Source organism: Bos taurus, chromosome 1 (assembly GCF_002263795.3).
Source record: "Bos taurus isolate L1 Dominette 01449 registration number 42190680 breed Hereford chromosome 1, ARS-UCD2.0, whole genome shotgun sequence".
Taxonomy (NCBI): Eukaryota; Metazoa; Chordata; class Mammalia; order Artiodactyla; family Bovidae; genus Bos; species Bos taurus.
Window position 1 is genome coordinate 94,316,419 of NC_037328.1, and position 26,745 is coordinate 94,343,163.

Below are 26,745 nucleotides of genomic sequence, written 5' to 3' on the forward strand. Positions count from 1 at the left end.
ATGGCATCCGGTCCCACCACTTCATGGGAAATAGATGGGGAAACAGTGGAAACAGTATCAGACTTTATTTTTCTGGGCTCCAAAATCACTGCAGATGGTGACTGCAGCCAGGAAACTAAAAGACACTTACTCCTTGGGAGGAAAGTTATGACCAACCTAGATAGCATATTCAAAAGCAGAGACATTACTTTGCCAACAAAGGTTCGTCTAGTCAAGGCTATGGTTTTTCCTGTGGTCATGCATGGATGTGAGAGTTGGACTATGAAGAAAGCTGAGCGCTGAAGAATTGATGCTTTTGAAGTGTGGTGTTGGAGAAGACTCTTGAGAGTCCCTTGGACTGCAAGGAGATCCAACCAGTCCATTCTGAAGGAGATCAGCCTTGGGATTTCCTTGGAAGGAACAATGTTAAAGCTGAAACTCCAGTAGTTTGGCCACCTCATGTGAAGAGTTGACTCTTTGGAAAAGACTCTGATGGTGGGAGGGATTGGGGGAAAGAGGAGAAGGGGACAACAGAGGATGAGATGGCTGGATGCCATCACTGACTCAATGAACATGAGTCTCAGTGAACTCTGGGAGTTTGTGATGGACAGGGAGGCCTGGCGTGCTGCGATTCATGGGATGGCAAAGAGTTGGACACAACTGAGCGACTGATCTGATCTGATCTGATCTGATTCTTGCAAACCACTTGTTATCACAAAAATTAAAAATTGAGAAGTTACTAAAGATTCAGGTGTGGTTAGCAGATTCCAAGGAATGCTATTCAAGTCATTGTGGATGTGGATGGTGCCCCCTCTGGAGTTGTACTGTGTACAACCTGCATGGCCACGCATAGTGGCATCATTTCCTTGGGGGCTCATTTCTCTATCATTATGGAGCATAAGAGGTGATCTCATGTGTTCTGCATTATTTGGCAACTACAACCTCCTTAGCCCAGTTTTGCAACTCTTCCCTTGAGTCTCAAATTTACAGATACCATGCCTAAACCTCAACTACTTGATTTGTGATGATAAAGGGAAAACTTTCAGCTCAAAACTAGCCAAAGTAGAGGAACTATGTGGGAATATACAGGTTCAAATGTCCTTTCATTAACCTGAGCTAGTCACATATAGACTCAACCTCATTCTCTGAGCTGTAATGTAACAGTAGTGAAATCTGATTTCATGTAGTTACTGCGATGAGGTAATGAAATTGCAATCATCCGTCACAATCCTGTCATCTATAGGAAAGGATGGGGGATTCAAAGGATATTAAAGAACCCTGAAGGCATTTCTATGATAGTCCTGAGATTAGGCCAATCATTGACTTAAGGACCACAATTCATTCATGTTAACCTAAGAGACTCAAGTGCTTAGCTGCTTAAGGCAAGAATACTGGAGTGGGTTGCCAATTCCTTCTCCAGGTGATCTTCCCAATTCAGGGATTAAACTTAGGTCTCCCACATTGCAGGCAGATTCTTTACTATCTGAGCCACCAGGGAAGCCCACTAATGGAGAAACTTGAGGAGATGAGAAAAAATTGTATATATAAATTGTAGTAAGAGACATATGAATTAATAATAAATGTGTAATCAGCCTCTACTGTAATCAAAGGACTGTAAATGTAAACATCAAGGAGAAAATATTTCTCACCTATCAGATTAACAGATTTTTCTTAATTATTTGGGAGACTTAATATAATGGGATACTATCACACATCACTAGCAAGAATATAAATTGACATCATTTGCAGCAGGACACTGGACTTTTAAAAAGTTAATGCTCTTTGACATAGAAATTCCATTTTTAGGAATAATCCTAAAGAGATAACCCACAGATGTACACCAAACAACATGCAAGCGAATACATATGCTTAGGAGATATTGCCTCCCCTTCTTAAAAACAAACAAACACTCTCTTACACTGTTGGTGGGAATGCAAACTAGTACAGCCACTATGGAGAACAGTGTGGAGATTCCTTAAAAAACTGGAAATAGAACTGCCTTATGACCCAGTAATCCCACTGCTGGGCATACACACTGAGGAAACCAGAAGGGAAAGAGACACGTGTACCCCAATGTTCATCGCAGCACTGTTTATAATAGCCAGGACATGGAAGCAACCTAGATGCCCATCAGCAGATGAATGGATAAGGAAGCTGTGGTACATATACACAATGGAGTATTACTCAGCCATTAAAAAGAATACATTTGAATCAGTTCTAATGAGATGGATAACTGGAACCTATTATACAGAGTGAAGTAAGCCAGAAAGAAAAACACCAATACAGTATACTAACGCATATATATGGAATTTAGAAAGATGGTAACAATAACCCTGTGTACGAGACTGCAAAAGAGACACCGATGTATAGATCAGTCTTATGGACTCTGTGGGAGAGGGAGAGGGTGGGGAGATTTGGGAGAATAGCACTGAAACATGTATAATATCATGTATGAAACGAGTCGCCAGTCCAGGTTCGATGCATGGTACTGGATGCTTGGGGCTGGTGCACTGGGACAACCCAGAGGGAGGGTAGGGGAGGGAAGAGGGAGGAGGGTTCAGGATGGGGAACGTGGGTATACCTGTGGCAGATTCATTTCGATATTTGACAAAACTAATACAATATTGTAAAGTTTAAAAATAAAATAAAACAAAACAAACAAAAAAACCCTATACTTTCAATAAAATTGTGCTATATCCATTATATCCATCCAATAGACTATAAGGCAAAACCCATTTTTTTTAGCACAATGTTAAATGACATGCAAAAATGACTCTGTAGAGTGTTAAGTGAAGAAGACAGGATCTAGACTTGCCATAAATATGGTTAGTATATGGAGTGTACTTTGTAAAAGATAACTATAATCAATAGCAGTATTGAACAGTAAAACAATGAGTGGATTATTTTTATAAAGTTCAAAAATAGGCAAAACTAAACTATGGCGTTAGAAGGCAAGATAATCATTACCTCTGGGGAACAGAAAAGGGATAGTCATTAGGAGGGTCTTCTAGGATGCTAATGTTTTCCTTTTTTTCACTTGGGCGGCAGTTATTCTGGTGGGTTAACTTTGTGATAATTCATTGAACACACCTACAGTTGATTGGCTTTTCTGTAACACATACCATACTTGAATAAAAAATGATATACATTATGTGTTAAACTATAAAGAAAAGCAAGGTAATGTTTGTCATAAAATTTATAATATTGCTGAGGAAAAGGATGCAGTCCTTAGGGGTACATCAGATCAGATCAGATCAGTCCCTCAGTCGTGTCCGACTCTGTGCGACCCCATAGACGGCAGCCCACCAGGCTCCCCCGTCCCTGGGATTCCCCAGGGAAGAACACTGGAGTGGGTTGCCATTTCCTTCTCCAATGCATGAAAGTGAAAAGTGAAAGTGAAGTCGCTCAGTAGTGTCCAACTCCCAGCGACCCCATGGACTGCAGCCCACCAGGCTCCTCCATCCATGGGATTCTCCAGGCAAGAGTACTGGAGTGGGGTGCCATTGCCTTCTCCGCTATTTATGGTAAGGAGAATGCAAAGAAATATACTGAAATGGTCTTAGTATTTCTCTTAAGACTACAGATTATTTTTATGTTACACACATATTTTTGTATTTTCCAAAGTATTTTTTAACGATCACATTACTTTTAGAATCTGAAGGGAGGAGATACAAGCTTATTTTTTACAGTTGGAAAAAATGACAGCAGCCACGCAGGTGTCAAGCGCAGGGCGTGTGGGCGGGGCCACGGGCGGGGGCGGGGCTACGGGCAGAGGAGCGTGGCCGCGCGGAATGTGACGTTTCAAACCTGGGTTTCCGCGAGCACACTGACCAACGTGGCCTCAAATCCGGACGTTTGGACTCGGGTGTGGCCAGATGCGGCAGCTGGAGGAGTTCAGAGCTTCGTCCCTCCCGTGCGGGGTTGAGCCACAACTGCCTAGGTAGGAGAAGATTTAGCTCTGCGCAGTTAAAACTTTTCAGCTTTCCAGGCTGGCTGGGGAGGAAGGGGTCCTTGAGAAGGAAGCTTGAGGAAGTTGGGGAAAGTAGGAGCTCCTTTCGTCCTTCTCACCCTAGGAATGAGGAACGTTTTCTACTGATAACCATAATAAGTAGCCAAGAAATCATTTCCTGCAGGCAGTTAAAGACAAGGAATTCCAAACTGGGTCCCTGTCCTCTACGCGGCACACCCTACAGACCAAGATCCTACTTGGTTTATGAATAACAGACTTTTAATTTTTTATTTTGTTTTGTCTTAACCCGTATTCCTTAATAAAGTGCATGATATGAGCTTATTTATCTCTTGTCAAGCGAAAGAAGATCATTATTTCAGAGTTCAGATTTTATTAAAGACTGTTGTCTCCCTAACTCATGATATTACTGAGGAAATAAAGGCGTCCATTATCACTGAGTATGGTTTTAGGTAGAGAGACAATCTGAGCTCTCTCTTTCTCTAAGACACAGACGATGTCTTCATCTAGGTACTCTAACATCATGCTGCTGCTGCTGCTAAGTCGCTTCAGTCGTGTCCGATTCTGTGCGACCCCATAGACGGAAGCCCATTAGGCTCCCCCGTCCCTGGGATTCTCCATGCAAGAACATTGGAGTGGGTTGCCATTTCCTTCTCCAATGCATGAAAGTGAAAAGTAAAAGTGAAGTCGCTCAGTCGTGTCCGACTCTGTGCGACCCCATGGACTGCAGCCTACCAGGCTCCTCCGTCCATGGGATTTTCCAGGCAAGAGTACTGGAGTGGGGTGCCAAACATCATACCTGGCATAAAATGTGTGCTCTGAGATAGTTGGTGTATGAGTGACGGAATGAATGGTTGAATGAATGAATATCTTAAGAATCTGCCGTTCAAAGGTGAGTCAGCATGAGCATTGAAAAACAGCGTCAACCTTGTTTAAAGTTTGCTTTTCACAGTACTTGTCTATAAAATATTTATAAGTTTCAGTAAGAATCTCTTTTTGGAACACCAACAAAATATTTGCCATGTTTAACAAGCCACTAGTTTTAAATGCATAAAAACTTATTTGTAATGATAACTATATTTTAATTCCCTATGATTAAATTTAATGTGCTAATAATGTTATTATACACACAAAGGGCCTTTGGATCTTCTCAGATTTCACCAGGAAGACCTTGGGTGCCATAGAGATGCTATCTTTTAAATATTATTGCAGATTGGATAGACTGTTTTCCTCCAAACGGAAAAATAAATTAGGACTCAATAATAATATTTTACAGGTTTTTTTTTTTTTTTTTTTCCCCTTCACGCGCGACAAAAGCTCAAGAATTTTTTTGTAAAGGGAACTGTAAGGGTAGAAGAGAAAAAAAATGCACTGGAAGTAAGAAAGAGGCCAGAATCCTTCTAATCACCGAACTCTGCATACAGCATATAGTTTTTCTTCATTGTCCTGATTTGAGTAAGGAATGAAATATAGATTATGATATGGGAGACAGGGATATGACTGGAGGCAAGACCGTGTTTTATAGAATTTCAAAGAGGTTTTTAATTTTTCAGCCTCTTTTCAAGTGCACCTAACCTGGTAAGTTGTCATGGCGTGTAACACAAGTGCATAATCAAGATAGAACTGAGATTTTTCTTTGTTCTCAAGGTGGACTTTTCAGTGTGGTACCTTTTCAACCTTGTCCAATCTGTTACTCATCAGTGTTATTATAACCAAATAGCTAAAACTTCCAATCTGGTCATTTTCAAATATATTTCCAAAGAGAAATAATTTTGAAGGCCATTCAGGAAAAATATCCTCTTCTTTTTCCTTGCCACAGTTTGAAATGGAAAATAACTACTTGTTACAGTATCTGCCTTAAATTCATAAAGTTCTTCATCTTTTGAGCAGTGCAACCAGTATGTTGGAAATTAATTACAACCTAAAGGAAAACAACAAATGAACATGAATAATAATTGTTATAATTGTTATATACAGGACCTTAAAAAGGTCTCCAGGCGTAAATACACAGTTTCTTCCTAACAGCAGGACAGTTTTTTCTAATTAAGACACACAATAACTAGAACCACAAATCTCCACATAGAATTTGGCTGCAATTTCTTTTTCTTTGTTTTATGTGATGTATCAGTTGAAAATAGATGAATAGGTAGCCAAACCATGGAGGGCTATGGTAACACAAGCCATACAAACACCAAATGCTCAAGGGCTTTTAAATCCCTTTACATCAGGGAGCCCAGATCATTATCTCTCAACTAGTATAAAATATATTGAGTCATCTTCCTGGAAAATGACAGTCAAATTGTAACATTTTGCTCCCATGAAAAGACTTGCTGAGTTTTTTTCAGGGGTGTTAATAAAATAAAATATTATAGCAGTCTAGTTTAAAGATCACTGAAGTAGAGACTATAACTTATCACAGCTCTGGCTAGATTTCAAAATATACAAGGTGAATAACCATGAGTGAGGGGTCCAATAGAAAGACCATCTTCCTGTCTAATTTTTTTAAATTGATGAGCAATAATAACAATAAAAATGATGAGAGCAATAGTAAAACAGCATTTTTCAAGCACTTACTATTTACCAGGAAACCTTCTGTTACTCTTTACAACAACCATGAGCTAGATATTGTTATTAACCTTATTTTGTAAATTAGGAAACTGAGAGCACAATGGCCATTACTGATATCAAAATCATTCCAAATACTCCATGGGCTGGGAAAAATAACTATGATGGCAAAGATTCAGCTCTACCTCTACATTTTAGAAAACCTGAAGGGGTAAGTTCATTTACATACTATAAGATTTGATATAGATCTATATACACCTAAGTATGTCTATTATGAAATTTTGAGGATTCATATATTTGAATCACTAATATTTCATAAATTTTAGGCAACTTTGAAATGTAACTGAGCTGACTTTATGCAGGATAAGCATTAGAATGTATCCTTTAACCTTAATGAGTAGAAGTTGAAGCTGAAGTCACACTGCAATCTAGAACTGCATGACAGGTGGAGAATTGATATGGTGCTGAGTAGATCATTTAAAGGGGAATATTTCAGACTAGTATTATCACTGAATAGAAATAAAAATTACCAGTAGAAACCAGAAGTTCTTGATTTCTAAAATTTGCTCAAGTTGTATGTGTGTTTTTCAAGAGTAAGCATTAATACATGGAGTCAAAATTAAGACAGATTAAATTCTCTTTAACAGAAAAAGGGACTTGTCTATAGCTCTGTTTGAGCTGTTGTTTTTAAAATGTAATTGAAAATATTGGTCTTGCTTTTCTTCCGGCACCTTTAGCTGTTACTTATTAGGATAATAGTTGCACATGTTAGTTTAGAAGTTATTGGCACTCAACCTGAGCCTGTGTTTCTCCGCTAGAATAACTTTCCTTAGGAAATTCCAATTCTGGATGTTCATCTGATTTCACATGCATGAATGCTTCAGTGCTCTCCTACCAGTTATCACTTAAATTCCTATTAGCCAGCATAACTCAAGCAGAAGAATTCAATGCTGTCTCTAAAGATCACCTAAGTTATAGTTTGAGAAGACATTGTATTGTCACCATCCTCTTCCAAAATGCTGTGCATTTAAACTTGTTAGAAATCAGCTCGTTTGTTAAGTTTGAACGAAGGTATAAGGAGCCAAACTATGACTACCACTTCACACTTCTGTTCAATAGACATTTGGAAACCTAGGTTTAAGTTTTAGGGAAAAAAAAATGCAATACTACCACAGCCTCCACAATCAGCCCTCAGCATACATTCCAAAATGTAACATGTCTCTTCTACTTTAGGGAGGTGTATGTTTTGAGCGTCTATGCGATTCCTACTCAGATGATGAGGATAATGTAGGCATAGACGACATCTCAATCTCCTTAAGTACTGGGGACAAAGCTTAATTAAAGACTCTCAAAAGTTCAGACCTCAGTTAATCCCCCCATATTTTATATTCACGAATGTAGTTCACAGTGAAGAGAAAACATCATGTTAAACAGGAGAGCCATTACCAGACTGAGGGGCAAGACGTGATATACATTACAAATCATAGCATCTATTCATTTAAACATTATAACCTGACTGTGTACAGATTCCCTTCAAATGTTGCACATGCTTTCATTGGTCAATTCCATGAATACAGAAAAGGAAGTATGATCTACAATTCATAGAAGCTCTATCTTCTCATGCAGTTGCCATTTCTTCCCATTTTTCTCCCAGAGATTCTGCCTTTCACGGGCCTGCATATTACTCCACCTGTGTCACAGAATTTGTTCAACCAGTACCCACACAAAACTGGTCATCTGGTTTTGGTCTTATTTTCTAATAGTAGATGACTACCAATGTTTTCCACTTATCACTCCATCTCCCTAATTCTCAGTATTTTTCATTCTTCCAAATCTTTCATATCTACAATATACTCTCAAGAATAATGAGATGGAGCTGGGTTATGGGCAGGGAGGAAAATGTAGTTTTAAAATGTCCCTCAGGAACCTGCCTCATCACTTCTTCCTGGCTTGAGATGTGCATACCAGGAGATGTTGCCCTATGCTGGTGTAGATGTTTTAAAGTGAAGGCTGAGGAAAGTTGATTCCATGAATTTTTGTAGCAGAATTCTGGAGTGAGCTCTTGAGGCCCCTTTTCTTTTAAAGTAAGAATGTGAGAATGCAGAGAGGGACTGCAATCAGAGATAACTCAGTAATGATTTAAAACAGCATCTCTGAGTAAATATTTAATAAAATTGAAGCTTGGGTTCTTTTTTGTGCCTATTTCTCCAACTCAAGTAGTTACCCTTAAGAAGACAGAGGAAGAAACTCATCTTCATAGCAATCAGAATGGGAAGGGACCTTGTATCAGTGCCATTCTGGTCCTCCCTGGCCTCTATTGATACAGCCTTCTTTCCACCTTTTTCTTAGGATTGAGTGTGACTGAAGTATGGTTGATCCTGAGGTCACTGATCTAATCATCAGGATATCATCTTTACTAGTTAATATATCTACAGCTGCAGGGAGATTAAGTCATAAAAAAAATCAAGCCTGGGGGGATTTTTTTTTCCCCTTACCACAACTAAAGTTTAAAAATTTTTGATAATGAGAGCAAGCAACTTTTTCATCCCCAGTACCATTTGTTCAGGCTCCTCAGGGCCTTCAGAAACACAAGCAGAGAATTTCTTCTCTCTCTTCAACTCGACCCACCATACACACAGACCAATAATTTACAAGCCACTCACATGAACTGCATTTCATTTGTGTGATTTTGCCCTCCTGGAGAGTTCTATAGAAAAACATCTTCTGATTTACCGTCAGATTATTTCCATGACTTATAACTTGTATTTTTAAACAATGCAGAGATTGTAGGTGGGGGAGAAGAGAGCATGTGTTTAAGAAAGTCTTAACTCTATTGCCTTGAACATATTAGAGATATTTTAAGTTCCTAGCTAACTCTTATATCTTGATCACCTGCAGGTGTGTTTCTATTGTCTATTTTTTCTTTTGATTTTTTTCTTGGTGTTTGGGGGGCATACTTGGTAATTTTTTATTCAATGTTGAATATTTTGTATGGGAGGCTGTAGAAGATTCACATGATGTATCATCCTCTATAATGAGTTCCTCCCTGCCTTCACTAAGCAGACAACACAGTTGTTCATCTTAATTTAATCAGGAACTGCTATATGTTGAGGCTGGGCTGCAGGCCTGAAAATAGTTTACCTCTAGGTCACTGTGGTTCCCAAGAGTTTCCAGCTGTATATCTGATGTTTCTTCAAAGCCATTTCTCCTGCAGGTCTCACAAGACTGTCAAAACTTTGCATTGCTTTTGAGAGGCCTTCTACTTAGGTCTTTAGTATCTTGCCTCTCCCTTCCCCATACCAAATTGGCAAATATCCCCCAGATAAAACTGGCTGTAAAAGTCAGCTCATTTTGATGAAGAAGTTGTACTGCATCTATATTTCATTGCCTCCCATCTCTCCAGTACACTCAAACTGATGATTTGGTATTTAATCCTGCTTTTTCACTTGGTCTTGGCAGAAATTCTGTCTGCTACCAAGTCCATCCCACCCATAATGCAGAAGTTATTATGTAACTGAATAATTTGAATGATATATTTTGTCTAGGTTCAAATTGTCAAAATAGTAATTTTAAAGTATCCTTTTTTTTTTTAAGTTTGATATACTTCAGAACTTTCATCAAAGAAGGTTTTTGATTTCATGGTTCTCTTTTTCTGGGATTGACTAGGAAAATATTAGTCAATGATTAATATACAGTCAGTTTTCAAATATCACACAACTCTGTAAACCTTTCAGTTCAGTTCAGTTCAGTTGCTCAGTTGTGTCCAAGTCTTTGCGACCCCATGAACCTCAGCACACCAGGCCTCCCTGTCCATCACCAATTCCCGGAGTCCACCCAAACCCAGGTCCATTGAATTGGTGATGCCATCCAACCGTCTTATCCTCTGTCGTCCCCTTCTCCTCCTGCCCTCAATCTTTCCCAGCAGCAGGGTCTTTTCAGATGAGTCAGCTCTTCGCATCAGGTGGCCAAAGTATTGGAGTTTCAGCTTCAAGATCAGTCCTTCCAATGAACACCCAGGACTGATCTCTGTTCGGATGGACTGGTTGGATCTCCTTGCAGTCCAAGGGACTCTCAAGAGTCTTCTCCAGCACCACAATTCAAAAGCATCAATTCTTCTGCACTCAGCTTTCTTTATAGTCCATCTCTCACATCCATACATGACCACTGGAAAAACCATAGCTTTGACCAGACGGACCTTTATTAACAAAGTAATGTCTCTGCTTTTTAATATGCTGTCTAGGTTGGTCATAACTTTCCTTCTAAGGAGTAAGAATCTTTTAATTTCATGGCTGCAGTCACCATCTGCAGTGATTTTGGAGCCCAGAAAAATAAAGTCAGCCACTGTTTCCCCATCTATTTGCCATAAAGTGATGGGACTGGATGCCACGATCTTAGTTTTCTGAATGTTGAGCTTTAAGCCAACTTTTTCACTCTCCTCTTTTACTTTCATCAAGATGCTCTTTAGTTCTTCTTCACTTTCTGCCATAAGGGTGGTGTCATCTGCATATCTGAGGTTATTGATATTTCTCCCAGGAATCTTGATTCCAACTTGTGCTTCCTTCAGCCCAGCATTTCTCATGATGTACTCTGCATATAAGTTAAATAAGTAGGGTGACAATATACAGCCTTAACATACTCCTTTTCCTATTTGGAACCAGTCTGTTCCATGTCCAGTTCTGACGGTAAACCTGTAAGTCTTTATTAATTAATGTAATTGAAACATGATTGAACAAATTAAATAATGTATCTCTAAACTATTTGATATCTTCTCTATATTAATTCCAAAATTAATTTCTCATAGACAAATGCATTTCTGCAGAATAAGTATCATAATTTATACTATAAAAAGATTCAGAAGAAACCTTCAACTAATAATACCAAAAACTATACAAGTAAGAAATTCCAATTTCTTTTTCTTATTTTTGATGGGCGAAGAAGGGACAGTATAAGAAGATGAGAAGAGAGGCCCAGGGGGTTATCTTTGCTCATTTACCCTCTTTATATATCCCAGAGGAGGGTAGAGGGACGCTGCCTATGCCTGGAAATGAGGCTAAGTGCTTCATACCTGGGGACAGAGGTAAGAGAGGATATGTGCCAGGGCAACTTGAGCCAGAGGCAGAGGGGTACTGCCTTTGTTGCTTTTTGCTTTGTGTGTTTCACAGGGAAGCACCAACAGTGAGTAGATAACAGGTTTATAAACTGAGCATACTGGCTTCGAGAAGGGGAACAGTGAAGTTGAATTAAATGAGTCATTTGTGCAAAAATAGATTAAACAAATATATACAAGATCTAAGTAGTTCCATGAAAGTACTTCATACTTGTTTAGCCATTCAGTCACGTTCGACTCTTTTGCGGCCCCGTGAACTGCAGCCCTCCAGGCTCCTCTGTCCATGGGATTTCCCAGGCAAGAATACTGGAGTAGGTTGCCATTTCCTTCTCCAGAGGATCTTCCTGGCCCAGGGATCAAACCCACATCTCTTGCTGCCAGGCAGATTCTTTACCACTGAGCCACAAGGGAAGCCACTTCATACTTATCTTTAGTAAAGTATCAAACTAGAACTCTTGCAAAGAATCAGGTAAACTCTACTAGTTGGCTCAGATATATTTATGATGTAAAATGTGTTGGCATGCATAGGAAGGCAGATAAACAGTTCATTTTCTAACCTCCCTCTCTCTCTTCTATGCCAGGTTCTATGGGAAGTACATATAACATTGTACCATTAATCCTTAGGCCAATCATACAAAAAATCTAATGCAATAGTTTCTCAAGTGTTAAAAATAACCTTTTATTTTTCAGTCTCTAAAGGAAAAGACAATTTAGGGATTACTAAACTAAAAAGCACTGTAAATGTATTAGAAAATATTAAATTTACAATAGTCAGAGTTCTATTATATAACATGTTTTGAGATTAGGAGATTTCTGTGTTCACTCTCCACCTGTTTCCACCCTACTCCAAAAAAACAGTTTACAGAGATTTATGATGATCTTAGGTGAAAATAAATATCCAGTTCAACCTCAGGGAAAATAATTTAGGAGCAGTCTCATATTCATGCCTCAGGTTCTCCTTGTGAGGTAAGAGTGGCAGATATTAATTATTCATGCATTACCCTTGGTGCACCCATTTTATGGATCATGCAGTATTTGACTGGTTATATATGATTACAATGAAAGTAGATTAGCTATCCTGCTTGTGATGGATGTTCTCTCATTTTACCAGTTGCTCTCCAGGACACAAAATCCACAGGGAATAAATATTCTGAGATTCAATTTTTATGTAAATATTAGTTGCCAACTTGTTGAAACTGAAGAAGAAAAATGATGTGTGTATGCATCTGTAAACAAAGTTTCACAATGTAAAGCAAAGCATCAACTAGTAAACATTATTAGTATGTTTTATAAATATTATGTTTATAATTTGTTCATGATATAATATATATGTACTGTGTTTAAAACTATAATAGCTACTGTTTGTAGAGAACAGATTATATGTCAGATGATTAATCAGTTTCTAAAAAACATTGCTTTGTTAATCCTTCAATCATCCCTATAAGGAATGAATTGGATGAAAAAACCAAGATCCATCAAAGCAAAGTAACTTATTGAAAGTTTCTTCAGCAAAAAAGAAAGATTTAGGATTTGAGCTCAGATCTCAAGTCTAAAACACAGGTCCTGTCTCCTATGCCATTTTGTCTTACTGAGCTTGGAACACACTATCAGGCAAGTTAGCAGTTTTGAGTTCTTACTTCCAAGCTCCTAGGAAGCACAACCCATTTTATTCATCTTTATAATCCACCCAGGAAAGAGCCCAGTATTTTCACCTGGTAGGAATTCAAGAAGTGTTTGTTGACTAATGGATGTAATGAATGCCTAACAATAATGCATCCATATAAGCTTCTCTTTCAGGAACGTAAGCATATAGACCTTCAAGTGTTTCTTAAGCATCAACACCTAATGCAGACTGTCCTTCTGTCAGACTGCTTCATCAGTGCCAGCCCAAGTACCAATTTAACTGCATCCACATCCAGCATACAAATGCACTGGCTCAATGCCAGCATGGTCACCCAACCACTTGTATCAGACTCCACTGGAGTAGACTGAACTTGGACATACTTAGAGCACCAGCAAAGTAGCATTACCAAAAAAAAAAATAATTTTCTAGGAAAATCTAGCATGTTTTAATATTTCAAAAAAGTAATGATCATAACACTGAAACTTGTTGAACATTTGAAAAAATTATTTAATAGTTTGGTATTGTTTCTCTTAACACTTTTAATTTGGAGTGGGAGAGTCAGAAGGTGGTGCATATACTGTAACCACTTTAACACTTTGGATATTTTGTATTTCTAGTACAATCCTCCTCTGCTTATCAAACATGAAGATTCCTAAGATCACTCCTGACCCAGTATATCAAAATTTGTTGGACCTGGCACCTAAGAGGCCTCAGAAGGTTCTGATTCATGTTAATGTATGATCTCCCATTAAACCATAAACTCCTTGAGAATGGAGGCGATCTCTGCTTCAGCATTGCATCCCAGTGCTGACACAGGTCATGACACAGGGTAGTTGCTTAGTCAATCATGAATGATTGCTGAATGAATGGAATTCTTAAGGTAAATTTTTAGATATCATTAGTGTATCATCTTACATTGCCTACTTTACACCACGAGTTTTTGCTTCCAGCCAGTACACTGTGTTTTTAACAAGTTTTGATTATGTTTAAAGTAATGTGAGGTACACCTGAAATCAACACAACATTGTAAATCAACTATAGTCCAGTAGGATATAAAAGTTAAAATGTGGCTGTGATGGAACCTAGAATCAGACCCTTTAGACCAATCTCAAGTCCTGCTGTTACCACTAAACAGAGCTGTACCCTCTCTGGCCCTCATCTCTAAAATGTAGAAATTGGAGTAGATGTATCCTATTGTATTCCCCTCCAATGCTTTAAAAAAATCATTTTTCATGTTTAAAAACATTTTTTAAAAAATAATGCAGTATCTGTTATTTAAATTTAAATGTTTTAGTACACTTTTAATTATTGTTTCTTGAAACTATAGGATTTACTTTTTAAAAAAAACACATAAAGTCAAAAAGCACAGACTACACATGTTTGTGTCAGATACTTCAGTAGTGACCAACCCTCTGTCTGAGCATTCTAATAATACTGTGAATTGTGAAGGGAAAAATCACCATGTAGCCATCATCACAGCTAAGATTCATGCACACAAGAATCATCAATGGATGCGATATCAAGAGAGGTAGTTTGATGAAGAACAGAAAAACTGCAGGTTTTAAGTGTCTCCACACAGACTGCTTGTAAGTTGTAACAGTGACATCTTTCTCTGGAGAAACTAGATGACAACTTGGCCAGGTGATTAAAATTTTCATCACTGGACTTCCCTGGTGGTCCAGTGGTTAAGAAGCCATCCACCTGCCAATGCAGGAGACGCAGTTTCAATCCCTGGTCTGGGAAGATCCCACATCCCGTTGGAGAATGAAGCCCGTGCCATGCACCTCAACTACTGACCCTGCACTCTAGAGCCCTCACGCCACAGCTACAGAAACTCGCGCATCCTATAGACCATGGTCTGCAATAAGAGAAGATCCAGAATGAGAAGCTCGTGCACCACAATGAAGATTAATTCCCACTCACCACAACTAGAGAAAGCCCATGCACAGCCATGAAGACTAAGTGCAGCCAAAAATAATAAATAGATTAATTTTTAAAACTTTAAAAAGATTTGCATCACCAAAGAAAGACAAGTGCATTGTGTGCTTCCAAACGTGGGACCCTGAGAAAGAAGACACATCAGTTTGTGATATAATCTTACTGGGGATGTTTAACCCAAATCTAAATACGCGGAAGTATCTACCGAATCAAGGCAGAGTCTACTGAATTGCTGGTTCTTACTTTTAAAAAATGCCAACACTTTGGACAGCAAAGAAAGGCTAAAGGAACTGGTTCAGAGTAAGACTAAAGAGACATGACAACTATATGCAATACATTATCCTGGACTCCATCTTATACTGGAGGAAAAAGTACTAAAAAGGATGTTATGAAGGCAGTTGACAAAACTGAAATAGGGACTATAGATTAGACAACAGCATAGTATCACTGTTAACAGTCCTGGATTTCATAACTATATTGTGTTACATAAGTGAAATATCCTTGATTCTAAGAAATATGCGCTGAAGTAACAAAGGGTAATGAGACATGATGCATGCAACCTACTCATAAATGACTCTGAAAAAAATGAATAATATAAATTTACATACATGAATGTGTTTCTCTATAGCTGTCTACACTACACACACACATACACACACATTGGAATTATAAATGTGGGCAAGAAATTTAAAATTGGTAAATCTGGGTTAAGGGCAATTGAGAGTTCTTGATATTATTCTTACAACTTATCTATAAATTTACAATTATTTCCAAACAAGTTAATGGGTTCATTTTAAAAATACACTTGTCATCTCTGGGTGGGTACAACTTTAAAACATATTTGAGAACAGTTAATAATTTAAAGGGTAAGTCAGGATAAGAAATCTTTGTGGTTACTGTTCATTAATTGTGTGACTTTTTGCAAACAAAGCACTAAACCGAGTCACACAATTTCAATATATGTTTCTCCATTTGGAAATTGTAACTGGGATAACCATTTACCTTGTGTGTTATGGTGGAGGCAGTGGAGTGAGGTAGAAAGAACCCTGAGAGTTGCAAGATATGATTGAAAGCACTGATTTGCTGTGTGACCATGAGCAGGTCATTTCACCTGCATAAGATTTCATTGTTTTCATCAGATGAGAATATATCGGGAAGCCTCTCCATCTCCACCCTTCTACAATTCTGAGTTATATTTTAAGAAATAGAATGTGAAAGTCTAAGAAGCAAGCACTATAGCAACAGAATTAAAGAGTTGGCCAAAGTTAGGGGGAAAATTTTTTTTTTCTTTATACATCTGTATAGTCTCAGCCTCTTAAGTAAATAGAAACTTGGATTACTTTTACAGAAGGACGGTGCAATGTTTGCAAAGAAAGAGAACTTTCTCTCAGGATGCCAATGAATTTGGCAGGCTGATTGCATTTATGCTTCAAGAAGAAATGTAGCCAAAGGTCTCTGAAGTACATTGAAGCATGACTTGCCTTGCCCTCATATTCCTCCCACACCAAATGAGTTACTTTTTTTTTTTTTTTACAATCAAGTTAGATTAAAGATCTTAGAGAAGTACAGTTGTATTCTTATGGACCACACTTGTAAAGATAGCAAGTTGTATCATTATGACTTCCCCCAAAAGGTCTGATTTTTCTGATGCTTTTGGTTCTGAATGAGCCACACTTCATGTCAACAAAGAACCAGGGAAATTATTTATCCCCTAACAAAGACTAAAATAAAAGAGACCAGGGTAGGCACATCATAAATATTGTTGACTTAGAGAAGAAAACAATAAAAATAGAAGGAAAAGAAAAGAAAGACAGGACCAGGATGCCACAGTGTCTAGAGAAACTCTCCATAATGAAGTCAATTTGTAAAAGCTAGCTTATATTTAGGGGACTGCGTGCTAAGTCGCTTCTGTTGTGTCCAACTCTTTGTGACCATCTGGACTATAGCCTGCCAGGCTCCTCTGTCCATGGGATTCTGCAGGCAAGAATACTGGAGGAAAGGATACTACCATACCCTCCTCTAGGGGATCTTCCCAACCCAGGGATCAAACATGCATCTCTTGCGTCTCCTGCACTGGCAGGTGGATTCTTTACTACTAATGCCACCTGACTTTCAACTAACTGTCTAAGCTTCTGTAATATGGTACAGCAGGAATAAAAAGAATGTAACTCTGAATTTGTCAATAAATGTACAGTAAGATACAATCATCTGTTTGTCCAGTCAACAAATATTTATTGTGTATTCTGTATCAGGCTCTGAATATGAGGCAGTGAATTAGGCATACAAGGTTCATTGTCTCAGGGAGCTTATATTCTGGTGTGAAAAGGTAGATTTAAATGAAACATATACATAGACTAATATATATGAGTAAATATATCTGTGATAAGTGGTATGGTTAGGTTTAAAAATATATGACTGGGTTAGACTAGGCTAAGTCACTTAATCATGTCCGACTCTTTGCAACCCTATGGACCGTAGACTGCCAGGTTCTGTCCATGGGGTTCTCCAATATGACTGGGGGAGTTGCTTTTAATTAATTAGAGAAGATTTCTTTAGGAACAGACATTTAAGCTATAATCTGAATAATGTGAAAAACACAATGAAGAAAACGCTCATAGACCAACTAGTGCAAGGGCTCCAAGGTGGGAATGAACTAGTTAAAATAGCAGAACAAAATAAAAGCCAAGTGGCTGAAACAAAGTAGACAAAGCAGGAAATGCATGATGAATTTTCAGGTATAAGAGGTTTTTATTCTATTCTAGGTATTGTGGGCAGCCATTTAAAGATTTAAAGCAAGAATATGGTGGGATCTGATTTTCATTTAGGAGGATGACTTGGCTGCTGTGTGCGAGAGAACAATTTCAATAATCTAGGCAAGAAATTATAGGGTTGGAAAGCATCATCATGGGTATGGATAGAGGTGGACCTTTGAAAGAAAAAGTCAGTAGGACCTCATGATGGATTGGACAATGGAGTTAAGTAAAAGAAAGGAAGGAAAGAAAACTCATAAGGTTCTGTTCTGACCAATGGATGTGGGGGCTTATACTGGAATGGGGAAGACTGCGTGATGGGTAACTGAAGATGAGATTTAAGAGGCTTGTTTTGGGCTTTTAAGTTTTAAGATGCATATTAGGCAATCCAAGTAGAGGTGTCACATGGTGAGGTATACAGTTTTGAATTCCTGGGAGTGTTCTAAGACCTAGAGTTGTAACACTGGGAGTTACGATGGTATTTGAAGCAACAGGATTAGACAAGATCACCTAACCAGACAATGCAGATGGAGAAAAAAAGCAGCTCCAGCTGTCGGGTGTAACAGAAGAGGAAGGGCTAACCTAGGAGATTAAGAATGAGTGGTCAGTGAAGTAATAGGAAAATAAGAACTGCAAGGTGCCATAGAAGGGGAGATGATGATGTTCCACTGATGAGAGTGTCACCAGTTAAGAATACTGCCAACAGGTCTGGCAGATGAGATACTTGGCAACGTGAAAGTCACTGATGACCTTTGTCAGAGCAGTCTTAATGGAGTAGGAAAGAGTGAAGTCTGCAGAGATTGGATTGGGGAAGAAAATTTGTTATGAAAAAGTGGAGACAGAGAATATAAAAAAACTCTTTTCAGTCCTTTTGCAGTGGAGGGGAGCAGCAGTATGGGATGGCAGCAGGAAGGAGATGTGGAGGCAAGAAAGTTTGCTTGCTTTTCCTTAAAGTGTAAGCTAGATCTGTGTGCATATTAATGGATTAAGCAAGAGAGGAAGTGACGATTTCAGAAGCACAGTGGTTGAGAGGTTTGGAGACACGGGATTGAGACAAAAGTGTTTAACCTTTGAAAGAGTGGAGGTGTGTTTAAGGAGGCCGCATGTGGAATTGCCTCACTTCTTCTCTTATGTGCCATTACATCAATTATCTCATTTGATTCTCACATGATTCTCCTGTATCCAATCATTCCCATTTCTGGAGGAGGAAAATAATGTTTAGAGAGGTTGGATAATTTCTCCTAGAACACACAGTTTATAAATAATATATCTAGAATTCAAACTTTTTGTGCAACTCCAAATTGGATGCTCTTTCCACGGTGTAATGCCACGAACAATAAAGGCACCTTTCTAATGGTCTCTGATGCAACACAGCAGATGTTCACAGTGTACCAGGTACAAAGAAGCACAGTTGCTTTGATGCCATTATTACCATTTGGTGACTCTGTGGTCAGCAAATGGTTTGTCAATTTAAAGTCTGGAATCCCCCACTCATATGGAAGTGTAGTGCCCACATTATGTTTTAAGAATTTAACGACTTCTGGAATAAAACAGGACCATACATATACTTGCAACTAATGATCTTATTAAAAATGTCTAATGTCTTTCTCAACAAATCTGCTTCATATACTTGTTAGCCATAAATTGCCAATTAATTCTTTTTCCATTTAATAGAAAGTCCACCCAATAAAACAGTGGAATACCTTGTTACTAAATTTTGAAAAAAATGTTTTTTAAAGTAGAAAGAGTATAAATCCCAATCAATGGTGGTGAAATGCAGAGGAATTTATTATCCTGTGGTTCAAAAGTCATGGAATTTGACATCAAATGTCCCAAGTTTAAGTTTTAGGTCTAAATTATCTTGGTGATCCCTCAAGTTGTTTAGTCACTTACTTTCCTCATTAGTAAAATAAAGGTAATAATATTTATGCAAAAAAGTTGTTGTGAGAACAAATGGAATAATCCAGTGAGATAACCTTTTACACTGGGAGTACCTGTTGGCTGCTATTATTATTCAGATAACACTACACAGTATGTTTTATTTTGTGTTTCTTAATACGCATCATGAGCCCAATTCATTCTCCCTTCCGATAATGCTGAACTATTCCTTATGATTACTTGGATAAAAGAGAAGAAAAATTGCCTGTATAGGAACACCTCTCATTCTGCCTCTTCCAAAACCCAGTCTCTTCAACTGCATCAGTCTCCTGTTCCCACAGAAGCGTGTTCATTATACCATACTACCGTACTACTCACCTCACCTATGTGCTCCTTTCAGTGACAAAAGTGTATGGAGGACCTATTAGGTTCCAGACTCTGAAGCCACTAAGCATCAGGATTAGACTCTTCTCGATGTTATGTGGCAGCCTGGCTGGGAGGGGAGTTGGGGGAGAATGGATACACGTGTATATACAGCTGAGTCCCTTCACTGTCCATCTGAAACTATCACAACAGTGTTCATCAGCTTCCCAGGTGCGCTAGTGGTTCAGAATCTGCCTGCCAATGCAGGAGACACAGGAGACGTGGGTTCAATTCCTGGGTTGGGAGGATTACCTGGAGGAGAGCATGGCAGTCCACTCCAGTATTCTTGCCTGGAGAATCCCAGGACAGAGGAACCTGGTGGGCTTTAGTTCATAGGATCACAAAGAGTTAGACAGGACTGAAGTGACAGCGTGCACTGGAGTGCAAAAGTAGAAAGTCAAGAAACGCCTGGAGTAACAGGCAAATTTGGCCTTGGAGTACAGAATGAAGCAGGACAAAGGCTAATAGAGTTCTGCCAAGAGAATGTACTGGTCATAGCAAACACCCTCTTCCAACAACACAAGAGAAGACTCTACACATGGACATCACCAGATGGCCAACAGCAAAATCAGATTGATTATAGTCTTGGCAGCCAGAGATGGAGAAGCTCTATACAGTCAGCAAAAACAAGACTGGGAGCTGACTGGGGCTCAGATCATGAACTCCTTATTGCCAAATTCAGATTGAAACTGAATAAAGTGGAGGAAAACACTAGACCATTCAAGTATGACCTAAATCAAATCCCTTATGACTATACAGTGGAAGTGAGAAATAGATTTAAGGGACTAGATCTGATAGAGTGCCTGATGAACTATGGACGGAGGTTTGTGACATTGTATAGGAGACAGGAATCAAGATCATCCCGAAGAAAAAAGAAATGCAAAAAAGCAAAGTGGCTGTCTAAGGAGGCCTTACAAATAGCTGTGAAAAGAAGAGAAGCGAAACGCAAAGGAAAAAAAGAAAGATATATCCATTTGAATGCAGTGTTCCAAAGAATAGCAAGGAGAGATAAGAAAGCCTTCCTCAGTGATCAGTGCAAAGAAATAGAGGAAAACAACAGAATGGGAAAGACTAGAGATCTCTTCAAGAAAATTAGAGATACCAAGGGAACATTTCATGCAAAGATGGGCTCAATAAAGGACAGAAATGGTCTGGACCTAACAGAAGCAGAAGATATTAAGAAGAGGTGGCAAGAATACACAGATGAACTACACAAAAAAGATCTTCATGACCCAGATAATCACTATGGTGTGATCACTCACCTAGAGCCAGACATCCTGGAATGTGAAGTCAAGTGGGCCTTAGGAAGCATCACTACGAACAAAGCTAGTGGAGGTGATGGAATTCCAGTGAAGCTATTTCAAATCCTGAAAGATGATGCCGAGAAAGTGCTGCACTCAATATGCCAGCAAATTTGGAAAACTCAGCAGTGGCCACAGGCCTGGAAAAGGCCAGTTTTCATTCCAATCCCAAGGAAAGGCAATGCCAAAGAATGTTCACACTACTGCAGAATTGCACTCATCTCACACACTAGTAAAGTAATGCTTAAAATTCTCCAAGCCAGGCTTCAGCAATATGTGAATCGTGAACTTCCAGATGTTCAAGCTGGTTTTAGAAAAGGCAGAGGAACCAGAGATCAAATTGCCAATATCCACTGGATCATTAAAAAAGCAAGAGAGTTCCAGAAAAAACATCTATTTCTGCTTTCTTGACTATGCCAAAGCCTTTGACTGTGTGGATCACAATAAACTGTGGAAAATTCTGAGAGATGGGAATACCAGACCACCTGACCTGCCTCTTGAGAAATCTGTGTGCAGATCAGGAAGCAACATTAGAACTGGACATGGGACAACAGACTGGTAAAGGAGTATGTCAAGGCTGTATATTGTCACTCTACTTATTTAACTTATATGCAGAGTACATCATGAGAAACTCTGGGCTGGAGGAAGCACAAGCTGGAATCAAGATTGCCAGGAGAAATATCAATAACCTCAGATATGCAGATGACACCACCCTTATGGCAGAAAGTGAAGAAGAACTAAAGAGCATCTTGATGAAAGTAAGAGAGGAGAATGAGAAAGTTGGCTTAAAGCTCAACATTCAGAAAGCTAAGATCATGGCATCCAGTCCCATCACTTCATGGCAAATATATAGGGAAACAGTGTCAGACTTTATTATTTTGGTCTTCAAAATCACTGCAGATGGTGAATGCCACCATGAATATAAAAGATGCTTACTCTTTGGAAGGAAAGTTTTGACCAACCTAGATAGCATATCCAAAAGCAGAGACATTACTTTGCCAATAAAGGTCCGTCTAGTCAAGGCTATGGTTTTTCCAGTGGTCATGTATGGATGTGAGAGTTGGACTATAAAGAAAGCTGAGTGCAGAAGAATTGATGCCTTTGAACTGCGGTGTTGTAGAAGACTCTTGAGAGTTCCTTGGACTGCAAGGAGATCCAACCAGTCCATTCTAAAGGAGATCAGTCCTGGGTGTTCATTGGAAGGACTGATCTTGAAGCTGAAACTCCAATATTTTGGTCACCTGATGCGAAGAGCTGACTCATTGGAAAAGACCCTGATGCTGGGAAAGATTGAGGGCAGGAGGAGAAGGGGATGACAGAGGATGAGATGGTTGAATGGCATCACCAACTCAATCAATGGACATGGGTTTGGGTGGACTCCAGGAGTTGGTGATGGACAGGGAGGCCTGGTGTGCTGCCATTCATGGGGTTGCAAAGAATCAGACATGACTGAGCAAATGAAGTGAACTTAACTCCAATACAAAATAAAAAGTTAAAAAAAAAGGAGGGGATTGTGATGCATTCTTGCCCCTTCAGCACTTCACAGTCTTGTTAGACAATGTCTGCTCTATGTGAAGTTATTTACCTATACATCCCTCTCTCCATCCTACACCCTCACCCCCAGTTATGAGTTCTAGAATGCCGAGAATCCTGTCTTGGTCATCCTTGGTTTCCTTTATAACACATAGCATGGGACATTTCTCTTGGTAGGTGTCCAATAAATTATTATTGGATCAAAGAAATATTCTGTAGTGTGTTTTTTAAAATATCAAGGTGTACTGGTGGACTAACAAGCAAGATGCTTTTTCCTTATAATGTCTCTCTTACATTTAACAGCAAGTTAAAATTAGATCCTTTCTCTTTTTTTTAAAGAAAGAAAACCATAGCAACTGTGATGTTGAATGTTTCAGAGAGCAAATTTTTAAGTATTCTCTTTTTCTGAATTGCCCATGTTTAAGCTGCTGATTTCAATCAAAATGCTAATAAATAATTTGTCATACTAACAGCCATGTAAACCACTGATTGTATCTATAAAGTGATAGAGTCTCCCATATAAAACAGGATGCTTAATGAAATGTTCGCAGAAAAAATGAATGTGTTGAAAATCCACTGAATAAATTTTCAACAGTTACCCTCTGGAAATGATTGAACATTAACCTTTGTTTCTAGTACCTGAATTTATTATAAAACCTTCAAGATTGTTCTGTTTCATATCAATATTTGCTGGAGTTTTTTAAGACATGGCCTCTATGAGGAAATCAATTTTACAGTCTTCTAAATGAAAGAATGGGCATTTTTACAGAATGTTATCAGTGAATACCTCGTTGATATACATAATGATTATCTAATAGTTTTCTCTAAATGTATTTTTATTGAAGTAATGATTAAAATGTAACTCAGTGCCTTAGGAACACTGACTAATGTCATGTTAATCAACTTGAGTACTAAAAAAAAACTGAAGAGGTTGATAGTTTAAATCTAGTTGGTAGATGATTCACTTGAACTATCAAAGAAGAAAATGTACTTTACCCAGGACCAAATTTAAAACAAAACCAAACAAAATCTAGCAAAACCACCTCAGAAACAACTCTTAGAAAGTTAAACCAAACCTTTAAAAAAAATCTAATTTACTTCCTTTAAAAATTTTAAATTAGTCTTTGATTTTCAGAATCCATACTGATCAACATCTATTGAATGTCTGCTCTATGAAAAGCACTGAACTAATGTCAAGATTAACACATTTCTGTTTTTAGGGGGCTTGGTGGAAGAAATAAGTCACTCACATATAACCATAATGTGGAAAATAGGACTGTAAATGCTGTCATTATTCTGAGGAGGGAGAGATGGAAAACTTCTGGCTTGGTTTGGACAGGTAGAATGAGATGAGAACAGGGAAATGGAGAATTCTTAGCAGACAAACTGAAAACAAGTATCTTTTTTGGTAGTAACAAGAAGTTCAGCTTGACTACAGAGTGGTTTGCAGAAGGTGTGCTAAATAAGTCTGGTAACACACATTGAGCTAGCTGGTAAAAGGCCTTAAATTCCAGATTATTTAAATGGTGTTGTATATTAAAAAAAAAAAAAAAAAGCTGTAAGTGAACAGTTTCATAACACTTTTGTAGACATGCAACAATTTTTATAAAGAATTGGCTCTAAATCTGAAGCTGAAGTCACCTGATTTAGAACAACACTGAAAAATATTGGTTGGGTTGGCCATACTTTTTCAGCCTGTACATAGAGGTCACTTTTAGACATTAGGATACTTATTCTTGGTTTTTGTGGGGACCTGAATTATGTGTTTCTTGGACAAATTTGGGGTATTTACTCTTTCAGATGTTTGAAAATGTCACAAATATTTTCCCTCTGATTGCTGTATGTGCCATGTACATATCTTCCTTCTCTATTGTTGTTTGGGGCTTCCCTGGTGGCTCAGATGGTAAAGCATCTGCCTGCAATGCAGGAGACCCAGGGTTCGATCCCTGGGTTGGGAAGATCCCCTGAAGAAGGAAATGGCAGCCCACTCCAGTACTCCTGCCTGGAAAATTCCATGGACAAAGGAGCCTGGTAGGCTACTGGGGTCACAAAGAGTTGGACACGACTGAGTGACTTCACTTTCTTTTCTTTCTTAATTTTTGTTGTTGTTTCTTGTAAAAAAACTCCACTGAAAAACAAAACTGTGATCTTTATAGATACATTTAAGGACTGATGAAGAAATACTCAGAAGCCTGTTTCTTGAAAAACCAATAAAATTTTCTTGCAAAGTAAAAAGGTGCATAGTTGGGTTGGACAGGACAGACATCTGACAGGAAGACTGGAGTAGGGGAATTTGAAGGAAAAGAGGTGGAGGGAGAGAGGGAAGGAGGGAGAAAGAGAGAACAATTACCTTTTACAAGAAGTGGTTGTAAAGATAAGTTTATGTATTCAAGAGGTGAAATAAATGCAGAAGAGATAGGTAATGCTGCTGTGAGTGAAGTGAAATGAAGTCACTCAGTCGTGTCTGACTCTTAGCGACTCCATGGACTACAGCCCACCAGGCCCTCCGTCCATGGGATTTTCCAGGCAAGAGTACTGGAGTGGGGTGCCATTGCCTTCTCCATTAACAGCGGCAAGGCATATTATATTTACTTGGAGCTGGTATACTTGGTGACAGCTTTAGTACCCTCAGACATGGCGTGCTTGACCAGCTCCCCAGGTAGCAGCAAGCGCACGGCGGTCTGGATCTCTCTGGATGTGATACTCGAGTGCTTGTTGTAATGCGCCAGGCGCGATGCCTCCCCAGCGATGCACTTGAAAATGTCGTTGAGGAAGGAGTTCATGATTCCCATGGCCTTGGACGAGATGTAGGTGTCCGGATGGACTTGCTTCCGCACCTTGTACACGTACACAGAGTAGCTCTCCTTGCGACTGCACTTGCGCTTCTTGCCGTCCTTCTTCTGGGCCTTGGTCACAGCTTTTTTAGAGCCCTTTTTAGGGGCAGGAGCAGACTTAACTGGTTCAGGCATGTCTATAATGACACACCCAACAACACAGAAAGATCTTTTTTTTTTTTTTCTAATTTTATTTTATTTTTAAACTTTACATAATTGTATTAGTTTTGCCAAATATCAAAATGAATCCGCCACAGGTATACATGTGTTCCCCATCACGAACCCTCCTCCCTCCTCCCTCCCCATACCATCCCTCTGGGCCGTCCCAGTGCACCAGCCCCAAGCATCCAGCATCGTGCATCGAACCTGGACTGGCAACTCGTTTCCTACATGATATTTTACATGTTTCATTGCCATTCTCCCAAATCTTCCCACCCTCTCCCTCTCCCATAGAGTCCATAAGACTGTTCTATACATCAGTGTCTCTTTTGCTGTCTCGTACACCGGGTTATTGTTACCATCTTTCTAAATTCCATATATATGCGTTAGTATACTGTATTTATGTTTTTCCTCACAGAAAGATCTTGAAAAAAAATTACTAGCCACAACCAACTACATATAATCTCACATATTTTAGCTACTATGCTTGAAGTAGAGAGAGTTTAGAAAAGATACCCAGGAGATACTATGAACATCTTTAAATAGCTTAAAATTTGAAATAGCCCATATTTCCTGTTTATATATTTGAAGCTGATTGTAAGAATGAATATGAATCAGAGATCCTTAAAATCAGGTATTTTGAGCTTTAAACAAGTTTTAAGAGCATCACATCTCTTTTGCATTGCA

General features: G+C 38.8%; 2 protein-coding genes across 4 annotated transcripts in view; one reads left to right on the top strand and one right to left on the bottom strand.

The window, feature by feature from the left end:
- Window positions 1-3,776: 3,776 nt before the first annotated feature.
- Window positions 3,777-26,745, top strand: part of SPATA16 (spermatogenesis associated 16) — a 277,669-nt gene continuing 254,700 nt past the window's right edge. For 2 of the 3 annotated variants that reach the window (XM_002684936.7, XM_005201702.5), the window contains exon 1: window positions 3,777-3,919. The gene's annotated coding sequence lies outside the window, so the exon portion shown is untranslated. Of the gene's footprint in view, window positions 3,920-6,599; window positions 6,723-26,745 lie in introns of all 3 variants that reach the window. The other variant, XM_024995427.2, reaches the window with a different exon arrangement.
- LOC781410 (histone H2B type 1-C/E/F/G/I) lies at window positions 25,238-26,464 on the bottom strand. The gene has a single exon (XM_059890514.1). It carries the CDS (start codon window positions 26,032-26,034, stop codon window positions 25,654-25,656), a length of 381 nt encoding a protein of 126 aa, XP_059746497.1. The 5' UTR covers window positions 26,035-26,464; the 3' UTR covers window positions 25,238-25,653.

Coding starts and splice junctions, on each gene's coding strand:
- LOC781410 (XM_059890514.1), bottom strand. CDS start 26,034: ATGCCTGAACCAGTTAAGTCTGCTCCTGCCCCTAAAAAGGGCTCTAAA.